At 39.0% G+C, this 12298-nt stretch overlaps 1 protein-coding gene across 1 annotated transcript in view; it reads left to right on the top strand.

The window, feature by feature from the left end:
• Nucleotides 1–4250: 4250 nt before the first annotated feature.
• The window catches only part of LOC306817726 (copine-8), a 67297-nt gene continuing 59249 nt past the window's right edge, over nucleotides 4251–12298 (top strand). Inside the window, exon 1 of the mRNA XM_079334840.1 lies at nucleotides 4251–4435. Coding sequence (XP_079190966.1) covers nucleotides 4338–4435 — 98 coding nt within the window. The 5' untranslated portion in view covers nucleotides 4251–4337. The remainder of the gene's footprint in view (nucleotides 4436–12298) is intronic.

Here is a 12298-nt window from a genome sequence, read left to right as displayed (position 1 = left end):
GCCTGCCACCCTGCTTGGCGTGTACCCGACACACATGCCTCTCCTTGTGGGTGGTGGCTCCATGTAGTAATTTCGAGCTGGGCTTGACCAGGCCCCCTGGATGCCAGATGCTCGCCTTTGACCTGACCTTGGATAAGTGGAAAAATGGATGGAGCATAATCTAAATTGATCTTAGTTTATCGTTGAATGTAGCTGTTACTGCTGGTACCAAACGTACTTTTTACCATTTGAAACTGTCACTGTAGCTACAAATCCATCTTACTCATTGTTGTTGTTCTGTCAGTCTCTATCCTTCCCCTTCTTTCTGCATCTCCCTCTATCTCACTTTTCAAGCCCAACAGTTTCAGTAGATCACTGCTCAACATGGTTCTGGTTTAGCTTGATATCTCTGCCTCTTAAAAGGAAGTTTTCCTTGCCACTGTAATGTTGCTGACTGTTTCCCAGTGCTGTGCTCATGATGGATAAATGTTGGGTCTTTGAAGATGATATAAGAAAAAGTGAAGTACTTTACCTGCTCTTTTCGAATGTGTCTTGAGATAACATTTGCTGTGAATTGGTGCGATACAAATAAAGATTCATTAATTGATTGTATTGTATTCATAGCCAAAATATTTCAACATGATAATGTTGGATATTGTATCAAATGCATACTGTGTTTAGAGTGAAGAAATTCAAATTCATTCGGACAAAACCTGAAGGCTTCTAATCTAAAGGTCTGAGTCTTTCAGCAATAAATACGTGATCCTGGAAAAACTAGACCTGGAAGTTGATTGAGATAGAAACCGGAGTGGGTAAAAAGGAAGAGATAAGGTGCACTGAAAAGGAGCAGATGCAGCCAAGTGATAGTTAAAAACGTTTATGAGGCTCAGGAGGACCAGGTCAATATTCACCACCCCAGCTCCTATCTCTGAGAGTGAATCCTCCGGCTAAAAATACCAACACTGCTGCTTTATGACCAGAACTGATTAGCCATGATGCTGCTGCTTGCTCTCTTAATGCGGCTACAGAAATGAACCTATTCCCCTCTTAGAGTTTCTCAGTTACCAAGCAAAACAGATTGGAAAGGGCCGTGTGTTTAATATCGCAGAAAAGGGTTTGTGAAATTAGAGTGCAGTGTCTTTGAACAGGTGGCATATACATTGCATTTAATTCAGACTGACAAATGAGGGCTTGCATTTTCAGACAAAGTATTGGAGAAACACATGTAGTTGAAGACCTTCACTCTAATAGGTTAAAGCACTGTTTGGTTGACCATTCAAACATGCCCAATCATTATGTTTATATAAACATTTAGTTCAAAGCCTAAATACAGACTCTCAGAAATACATTATCAGAACACTTTCAGGTATAAAAAAAATGAAATAAAAAAAGCTAAATTATTACAAAGAAAAAAACAGATGAAGACGAGATGGTGGAAAATTCCAAACCGACACTGAACAGAATTTGTGGTGAGACCTTCTATGGCTGCTGTTTCTAGAGTTCAAAATGAATTTTGAACTTCAGCTTTTAAAAAAGAAGTGTTCACATCTCCATACTATGGCAATGCAAACTGCTAAAGAAGGTGATGTGATAATGTGTTGAGTTTGGTTAATAAACCATGGGAGAGGAACAAAAGCTAGTACAAGACTAAAATGGATTTATTGCATGAAACTAAAATAGTGAAAAAAAATAAAGAAAAAAAGGCTTCGGTTTTGAAAAGAGATGAGGCACATTCCTTTAGTCATTTAACAGTTTTTTTTTTGTTCTACAGATTATCTAAACGTGAGTTACCAACCCCATTGATCAAGGCAGATTTTGGGTGAAACTATTTTTGTTGCTATGAATGTTTAACCTGTACACCATTTGAGTACTAAAACTTAATTAACTGATTCATTTCAAATATTTACACAATTTAAAATGGTTATAATTCCTGACAATTGTTTGTATGCTGCAGCTCTTATGTTTCAATCAAAAACAACCTTTAGCTCAGAAAATATGTGTCCACACAGCAGGTGGGCGGAGAAAATGGTCATACTGGTGTCTCCCTGAGTTGTGCTACCGTCAGGTGGTAATGATGTCATGGTTACTCACACTAATGGCTTCTGTATCTATGCCTCTACTTCCAGTATATATTCATGTCTGTGTGTGTGTGGTTGTTTTTTTCCCAGCATGTTTACATTATGTGTGTATAAATGAACCTATCAACCTTGCCGACCAATGTGGAAACAGGATGGTGGAATGGTTTTTGCCACCATGCATGTGTGTGTGTGTGTGTGTGTGTGTGTGTGTGTGTGTGAAGCTATATTTAGAAACATGGTTGCCTGTTATTTTTACAGACATGGTTTTCCAGTAAACACACTGAGTGATACAAAGATGCGTCATTTTCAGTTCCTCTGAACCCATCATCTACAAACACACACACACACACACACACACACGCCTACAGGCACACACACATCAGTACATTTCAAGGTTCCCAAATAGTGTAAAGATGTGTTGTTTCACTACTACTGATTGTTGCTTTGATTGATGATACTTTTGAGGAAGCAAATCTTTAAAAAAAAGAAGAAAAAAGCCTTGGCACTCATAAGCGAGAACACATACAGCGAAACAAGGATTGTGTTGCTGCTGACAAACTCTAAACATATGCCCTTTTTCTATATTCAGAAGGTGTCCTTTGAAAACATTAAAAACACTTTTACATATAATAATACCTTTTGCATGAACATGTTTTATTGTTGTTTGTGTACAAAGCAATGAGAGGAAAACAAGAAAATTGGTCTTCAGGAAAAATTTGTATTGACAGAAGCCTCACCAAACACATAAGTCCAGCTGACCAGCTCTATGTGCAAACCACAAACCATCAGTCGTGAGCTCCGTTTCATATAAAATAATGGTCGACACCTTTTCAGAATCCTCTAAAGCAGGGTTCTCAAACTTTTTTAGACCATGCACCCCTTTCAGGTGAGAAACTTTTTCAAGGATCCCCTCATTATCGAAACATCGATCAGCATATATTAATACAATGTATTTATGTATTAAGGAGTACTTTGCCACCATAGAATGAGGCTATATTTATACTTTTCAAATAACTCATTCTCTAAACTTTAAGAAAATGTTGGCTCTGAGGTGTTTTTTTATTTTTTTTTAGTCCTTGTGACTATGAAGTCACAAAAATGTCAAGCTCAAAACAGAGTTGATCTACTGGCACAAAACTAAAGTGGGTGGGAGTATTGGACAAAATAGCTGATTTTATCAGTGCAAGTGCCGGTTTGTGGTGCATGTTAAAAAATGTTGTAAATGATTCCACTATGGTCCTCGGACCCCTGGGGTCCATATATATATATATATAATATAAAATATCAAAAAAAAAATTGTATTTTAAAAGTCCTTTTGTTTTTTAAAGTGACTGATGCTTCTGTGTGGCTGATGAGGAACCGTCTTTATAAAGTGGCATTGGTGTAAAAGTGCTCATTGTTTTGGTGCTTATTTGTTTCCAGTTCAGGTTGGGGGCAGAGAAAGACAGTGAGAGAGAGAAAGTTGGCCTAAAAATGTAAAATGTAGATCCAGACATGTTGTGACTAAAGTTCATGCTATTTTTGGACTGTATGAACTACATGCAACAATAAGGTCTCTTGTAAAAGCTAGTAGTTTCAGAGTATATTTAAACTCTTCTATAAATCATTAAAACATGCAAACTACAACTGATAAAAATGTCTGTTTGGCTTAAACAAAAGTCTTCCAGAGTCATCGGTGGCTCAGTGGTTAGTTTGTGATCATTTTTACTTTATTAGTTAGATGATGTAACAATTGTTGTTTAGATTAGATTGAAATGTAAAAGCCTGTGTTTGAAGCAATCTGATGATGTAGGATATAATGTGTTTTGGTTGAAATCTTTTACTGGAACTTTTCCTGGACTCTTGCAGATGCAGCAGGAGCATTTTTGTTTTAGCATTATGCCCAGAAAAGTACAGTAACACTTCAAGTGTTGCAAAGTATATCTGAGAAAGTGAATTTAAAATGAGCTGAACATAAGTCAGATGGATTTTTTTGAGCGACAGAAAAGGTGGGAAGGAGATGGCTTAGGGGCTTTAAGAAAGAGGGAAGCCAGAGAGAAATCGACCTATTCTCATACAGAGAGGAGGAGAAAGAGACAAGTGACATCACATCTTACAGCCCCTCTCTCTCTCTCTCTCTCTCTCTCTCTCTCTCTCTCCCCTCCTCTTCTTGGCACCTTTGCTCCACTTCTCACCACGGAGGCGTTCTCCCTCACGGTTCTCTTACGTCGGGAAAAAAAGAGGCTGGACCTCTCGGAAACCGGGGAAAGAGAAAGCCGAAGGACTTTTTTTTTTTACGAAATGAACAACAGTTTTGTTAACATGGCGACGATAGGGGACTTCGACCCGCTTAACGCGTCTATTCCTGCCACCAAAGTTGAAATCACAGTGTCCTGCAGGTAGGGGAATTTTTCTCTTGAATCTTGAGGCAGTCTAACAGGATTACAGGAGGGGGGGAAACCAGGAATACGTGTAGTTCAACTCTGTGGAAGTCTGTTTTGTTTTGGTTTTCCGTGTTTTGTGCGGGCAACTGTGTCTATGGTACCGAGAAGATGAGGTGAAAACGTCACTTTAACGCTGGAAATGTTGTTTTACCTTCAGCGTCTCTGTCTAAACAAGGGAACGTCATATCTTTCCGTGCTAGGATCAATTCCACCATTATAATGAGACTTACCATGAAAATAAACAGCAGACTATTTCAAATAGAATATTTTACTTAGGCTACTGCAAACCTTGTTCATACTTTACAACTCAGCCAGTCAAGTTTTATAGACATGTTTTCACACAGTGATGCCAACTGTCAATTCATTTGGGTTTGTAAATGCTCTTCTAGTCTTCTGACTTATTAAAGGTGCTTTTAAACTATGCCCAAAATCTTCAATCATCTATCAATAAATAAATTGGTTTTGTTTGAACTTTTAAAGAGCCTTATAAAAACTTAAAAATTGGCTATCAAATGACACTTTCGTTTTCAATAGGCTACGGAGATAGGCTACGGTATGAGCTTGACTGTAAAGGTTTCAGTATCATTAAACACAATTATATGAAGTAGAAATCATAGAATAACCCACAAACTCATCTGTTATTTCAGAAAGGCCATAGCCATGACACTTTTAGACCTAGATTCCTAGATTTGCCTGGATGGTGAATGATGGTGCTGATAAGTTTATAACAACTCATTATATTTTTCAAACTGTAAAAAAGTGTAATCTGTCCATCTTGTTGTTGCTTTTTGTCACATGCTAAAAAAATAGGCAAATAGATAGATAGTAGGCTAAACAAATAAATAAAAAAGGCATGACTGTCCCTGCATATAGGCTAGTTATTCTATGTGTGGACCTGTCAGCGTGGGCTGTTATGTGACATGATGGAAGCAGACAGCATGCAGAGGGGACAGAGAAGGTGTGTAGAAAGGATGCTTCCTGTCACAGTCAGGGAGGGTTTCCCTCTCTGCATACAGTGCAGGGTGAGACGTTCAAAGGATGTGGATTTTGTTTAATGGTAGACTGACGAAAAGCCATGGGGCTCCAGGCTGCATGTTTAATCGTGTTTGTAGGAGACACTGTTGAGTAAACGACTGCATGTGTCACCACCCTCAAATGTAAAATAGGTCACATGTTTTGTGTTTTGACTTTGATGTGTTTTGTCAAGAAGAGGTTGCTCATAATGATATTCATCTTTATGCACATATATTTTTATTGATTCACATATTTACACTAACGCAAATCAAATTTGTGAAGTTTTACATTACGGCACTGGGTTTCATCAAACTTAACAAAATCTTCCCGTTGCACATTTACTGTACGTGTGACAAATGTGTGACAAATATGCAGCAAAAGACGGCCAGCCTGCCAGAAATTTAATGAACGCGAAAAAGAAACACTTGCAAGCCATTTATTTTCAGTCCAAATGGTAAAGTTGAGTAAGCAGATGGAGCCCTGCATAAATTAGTCTGATTAGTTTTTGTCATCACTGGCACACACTGTACCAGTTTTTTTAGAGGAAGAGGAAGTGGCTAAGTTGAAAGGAAGAAATTGAATGAACGTGTGAGAGAATCTAACCAGTCTTCCTGCTCGAACTTCACTGAGGCAGCCTTTTAAATGCCTCAGTCCCCCAGTTTCTCAGCATCCAAAGGGGGAGGATTAGTACAGTAGTTGTTCTTCAACTGAGAGCAGGCATCCCCTGAGACAGTTAGGTCAATACATCCGATGTGTGCATGCTTATATTTCTGCATGAACTCATATGAAAGGATTCTGGTTTTCACTCATGAGGCCGTGCAAAACATTGCCATGGTGACTACTTTCTAAAAGTTCCCATGTGTGTCTGTGTGTGTGATACCAATAATAATAATGTATACTTTATTAACATGAGGGGAAATCGATTTTACTCTCTGTTTAATAAACACACACATAGACCGAAACACACACACACACACACACACACGCACAAATAGGATCCTGTGGACAAGCATTAATGGAGAGGCCTCAGAGTGAGGGGGCTTTCCACACAGCAAGTATTCCAGAGCAGTTTTAGGGTTCTTTGCCTTGCTCAAGGGTACCTCGACAGTGTTCAGGAAATGGACTGGCACCTCGCCAGCTAACAGGCAAATTGAACTGGCGACCCTCTGGTTTTCCGCCCAAGTCCCTTTTAGACTGAGCTACTGCCACCCCAATAGTGTCAATTATAGTTTATCCATGATGGTAAAGACGAAGGTTTCCATCTCAATGGGTTATTTGTTGTCTAAGTTGTTGTTGAAACAATTGTAAAGAGCTGCAGAAAGAATCAGTCCATTTAGATTACTTCCATTGTTGGAGACATTCAGGTTTTACATTTTTATCATCACCCAAAACCTATTTGCCAATGAGTTTGATCATCAGTCATTGTCTTCAGTTTGAGTATGTGTTGATAAGTACTAAGCCTCTAGAAGACACTGAACGGTGTATTAAATTGGAGAATGGTTCTATGTGGGGAACTCTCTCATTTAAAGTAGCTCTCCTCTTCTAACTGGTGTCAGAGTATTGATAGATCCTCTTGGCCTGCATCTCCTGCTAATTCAGATAATGCTCTGATATGCGATGGAGCTGTGAAGTTAGAGCTTGGGTCAGACTCAGTAGGAAGCTGGAGACACTTTGCTGATCAGTTTACAAGCTTTAGGTATCAGTCAGGATCAATACGCTACGAGCTCTATCTTCTGCGTCACGTGTTCAAACATACTCGTTGTATAATGACCATGTGCACCAACCGTCACCGTCACCCACTCTCCCACAGAAATACACTTACACAGTGATGCACTTACCGCCTACACATTGTAGCCACAGGGCTCTGTGGTGAATGGCCTTAAGTCCAAGTCTTCCATTATAGTGATTGATCGGGCCAGAACTCAAAATGTCACCTGACATTTTTGTTTTGCATATCATCACACAGGCTGCACAAAAGCAGTTTCCTCATGTTTCAAATGAGTGATATTTGACAAACATTTCTTTGTTTTCAAAACATTTGTGTTTCTTGACAAAGTCTTATTCCCTCCCCCCACCACCACTACATTCGGTGCTGGTATGATAATAATATTTACTGGCGCTGGGAATCTTTTTGGTGTCTCACGATTTGATACAGAATCGATTTTCCATTCTAAACGATTCTGGATTCATTGATTTATGATTCGAGGTCTATTCATGAATTAGTACATACTTCAGGATCTACTTCAGTCGTCTGTGAGACTGGCAGAATTTCTTGTTGCTCTATTTAGCCAAGGCCAAACATGTTTTAATGAGTGTTTTTTTTGTTGCCTACATATCTGTTACAGTACATTTAATTGAGAAAGCATTATGTTCTGTTCGATCTATCACAGATTAAAGTCAAAGATTCATTCATTTTATCAGATCAGAAAATTGAGAAATTTAAGAAATATATTTGCTTGCCTTTATTTGTTAAAGCCAGAGCCCCCCCCCCCCCCCAAATTACAGACTAAAAACCAACATTCATCAGAGAATAATAAATTATCTTTCCACTAAACAAGTTGGTTAAACATTTACCCGGTCTGAAGCAGATAGCTCTCTGAAATGAACTCACCAAACATAAAATCTACTTGTGTTTGGTACTTGGCTGGTGTTGATTTCAGACGCTGTTACTGCGATTCATTTTTAAAGTATGGATGTGAACCCGGCTATCTATCTATCTATCTATCTATCTATCTATCTATCTATCTATCTATCTATCTATCTATCTATCTATCTATCTATCTATCTATCTATCTATCTATCTATCTATCTATCTATCTATCTATCTATCTATCTATCTATCTATCTATCTATCTATCTATCTATCTATCTATCTATCTATCTATCTATCTATCTATCTATCTATCTATCTATCTATCTGCTGTCTCTCACTCCCTAGAACAATACAAATTTAGTGTGCGTTAATGAACGTGAATAGGTTTGACAATAAATAATCTGAATCATCTAAAGATGGCAGATTGTAGCCATAGGATAACTCCTATCTGTTGTCCCTAGGCAGGTTGGTGGTACAAATGTATACAAATGTACATATAACAATGACAAACAGAGACACATGAGCATAACCTTTCTGCTACAGTCCTCAATGCGGGCTCTCCCTGATTTCCATCTCTGTCCTCTGTCCTATCTCTCCAATAAAGGGACAAAAAAAGCCCAAAAATAAATCTTAAAAAAAATAACCTCCTCTGTCTTTTTCAGCCCCCCCACAGAAACACACACACACACACACTCTCTCTCTCTCTCGCTCTCTCGCTTCCTCATGCATCCCAGTGCTGTCAACAAGAACTGTTGACTGTTGACACTAATAACTTGCAACTTCATTTTCCAGCAACCATCTACTAAATATTCATTTTAAAAAAAGCATGTTTTTCCAAAAATCAGAAAATATCAGGAAGTATTTAATATGGTTGATTAGAGGGGGGAAACCAATTTATTTTCTTCTCTTAAAAGATTTAAAATGGATTCATAACTTTAAAAAATCCTTAATAATAAAGAAACATTTTAATTTTTAAATTTTAATTTAAATGTGGGCTAATCATTCACTCCCTGCTAAGTGCTAAAGCTAGCTCAATAGACTGTCAAATAGAAAAAACAATAAATTCAGACAGTCTCACAGATGACTCAAGTCAATCCTAAAGTATTTACTGATTTTTTTTTAAATTTAATTTTAAATGCTTTATTAATTCCTGAGGGGAAAATGTTGGTTCACACTGTGTTAATTTAGAGACATGTTCTCACACACATGCATAAGCAGCACCCGTCAACATGCATTAATGGAGAGGTTTCAGAATGGAAGTGCGCCCTGAGCTGGCCGGTTCGGTGCCTCAAGGGCATCTTGACAGTGCTCAAGAGGTGAGCTTGCACCTCTCCAGCTACCAGACCAATTTCCAAATTTTGGACCGCCTCCGGTTCCCCACCCAGGTCCCTACGGACTGAGCTACTGCCGCCCTCAGATACATAAACAGGCTTTGAATCATGATCCCAGAATCGTTTTAAAAATCGAAAATCGTTTCTGAATCGAATCATGAAACCAAGGATCAAAATCAAATTGAACAACAAGTTACGAGACAACTAAAGAGTACCAGCCCGAGTGTGGATTTTACAATTGGCAGGTATATATACAAACCAGTTCAAAAAACTTTCCCGGGGGACAATTCAAAGGCACACAGCAGTAAATGAACGACAGTGCAACTATACTAAAACGTAACCAAAGATAAACTGTCAACAAAAGAATAACGTGTCAGGAATTATATATGTAGGAAATTTAGTATGATCTTCAAGTTCAATGAAGGTCTAGAGGTGTATTATTTTTAAATCACAGATCGTTTCTTGTTCAGGTCAAGGACTTCAAAAGTCTTCATTTTCATATATCTTATTTTTTATTTCAGTGAAGGCGAGTTTGAAGATAGGGAGTGAGGCCAAATTTCAAAGAGGTCATATGTATGCATGCCTCAAGGCTGGGGCACATATTAATTCACCATGAGCGCTCCAAAAATGTGTCATGATGGCAGCAGCATAATCGTAACGTAGAAGTGATGTAGGCTCATCTCCTGGGACAACGACTCATGTTTGGGCAGAACAGATCCAGCGCTGAAATGTCAGTCCATCGCAGACTTTTTTTTCTGTCCAAAGTGAGACATGCATGTTGATTTTCTGGACATGTGGTCACCTCTACAGGTGCATCCAATCACTAATTAATGAAACTCTCAGCATGTGAAGAAGCCGCTGCACATGAGGGCATTTTCTAGGCTATATAGGTCCATAGCAACAGGCCGCCCTCACCAACAGTCCCGAGGAACCTACAAGACCTGAGAGCTCAGAAGCTTCCAGGACAACATGCAGTTAGCAACTAAGATACCACGTAAATAGTTCACTACATGCAGTGAACACAGACTGAATGCTGAAGAATTGCAAAAGGAATCAGTGAAATAGTGAAACACATTTATTGAGGTGTGACATATATTAAAAGCCAGTACTTTTGCTGCTGTTTTTTTAAAATAGAATAGAATACAGAATTTGATAGGACCCACTTCCCTGGTGTTGTCGCAAGGCTTAACGCATTTTTAAGTCATTGCGGGAGTTGGGAATCGTAATCTGTTGTTGTTCATGAATGCGCACTGTCCTTATTTAAATAAATAAATGACCTCGACCTGTGTAGTTTTTACATCATGGAAAAGGTAGCCAACCTGTATTTCTTTTTTGTACAAGACAACGAGACAATGAAGTGAGCTTTTTAACCATCTCTGAACTCATCGGTATGCACATCGTTGGCTGTTTGAAGATATTTCCCTCTGGGGAAAGAATGCCAATTAGTCTGTAATTCCCGGTGAAGCCAGCGGATATTATTACAAAACTTCAAGGCAAGACCCTTACCGTGTGGCATGAATTTTATAACAGGAATCAGAGAAGGACAAACACTATAGGTTATTGGGCCACAACGAAAAAAAGAATGAAAAGTAGGTTGGCTGAATTGAATCAGTGTAATGTGATTCTTAAACATATAGATAATGACTTAAACCAAAATTGAAGGAAGTAACTCCAAGCTAATGGTTATTTCCAAACACATCCATAGTCATCTAAAATTGTCACTGAAACATGTTTAAATTCAGATATTAGATGTCGTTCTAAGAATTAGTTTTGTTCTGGTGATTGAAAGACAGCATCGGATTTTCTTGTACGGTATTTTTCGATGACAAAGTGAGACTAATGGGAGCCTTCCACTTTAGACTATTCCTGAGGGTCCCATGTTGTTGATTGTACTCCCTCTGGACTTTACCTCATTGACTTGTATTGATTCACATCTTAAAACCTGAAACAGCTATTTCTCTCGCCAAGCAATCACAAAAAAGTCTTTTCACCCCGCCAGTGTTAGGTTGTGAAACCCTTAGCCTACAACCCCGTCCGTTAACATCACTCGTTGTGCCCGACATGCTATCTATTTTCAGGTCGCTCACTCCTTCTCTGTCTACAGGGAGTGATTGCATTGACCTTTTGTGGCCCCATAGAGCTCACATAATGGCTCTCTTATTGAAGACGCCACTGACAACCATCGCTTTGAAGGAAAGAAGGGGTTGCCCGCTGCGCTGGTTCAATGCCAGCGAAAAGCACAAAATGATGTGCAAGAAATGACAACGTCTGCTAACTTTTCCTGTCTGTTTACATGGGGGTTGTGAACAGCGGGGAGTGCAAATCATTTTGGATGAGAGCACAGTGGTGCTGGCAATCAGGGAGACAAAGCTATATTGAAGAAACCATCACTGAGCTGCCATGAATTGATGCCATTGTCTTGACCCCATTACTGACTCTGTCTGTGGAAGTGTGTTTCTGGCTTATATCAGATTGGGTTTATGTGCATCAGTGTGAGTTTTATGTGTGTTTGAATCCAAAGTCATTTTCTGCTATCAGATTTGGACTTTGTCTCGTCACATCAGTAAAGATTTATGCACTTGGAGAGAGTTACTATCGATCTCCTTCCTTCTGTTATTGGCGCTCTGCTGTTGGTTTTCTACTTAAGTCACCAGGAAGTATGCAGGGCTCTCAAGCACACACATTTCAACCTGTTCACACCTTGCATTTCTCACGCAGAGAATTTACCACAGCACTCCAGTTGCAGTTTACCTACCAATGTTCTGCAAGTAACGCAGCATTCGTTCTAAAACTAACAAACGTTAATAGCCAATCAGAAACAGAGAAGGGCGAGTTTTGGCAACGCTCGAGCTGTGGGATCGAGCCACGGTGCACACAATG

This window comes from Symphodus melops (genome assembly GCF_947650265.1).
Source record: "Symphodus melops genome assembly, chromosome: 22".
Lineage (NCBI taxonomy): Eukaryota > Metazoa > Chordata > Actinopteri > Labriformes > Labridae > Symphodus > Symphodus melops.
This window is presented reverse-complemented; position numbering and strand designations above follow the sequence as displayed.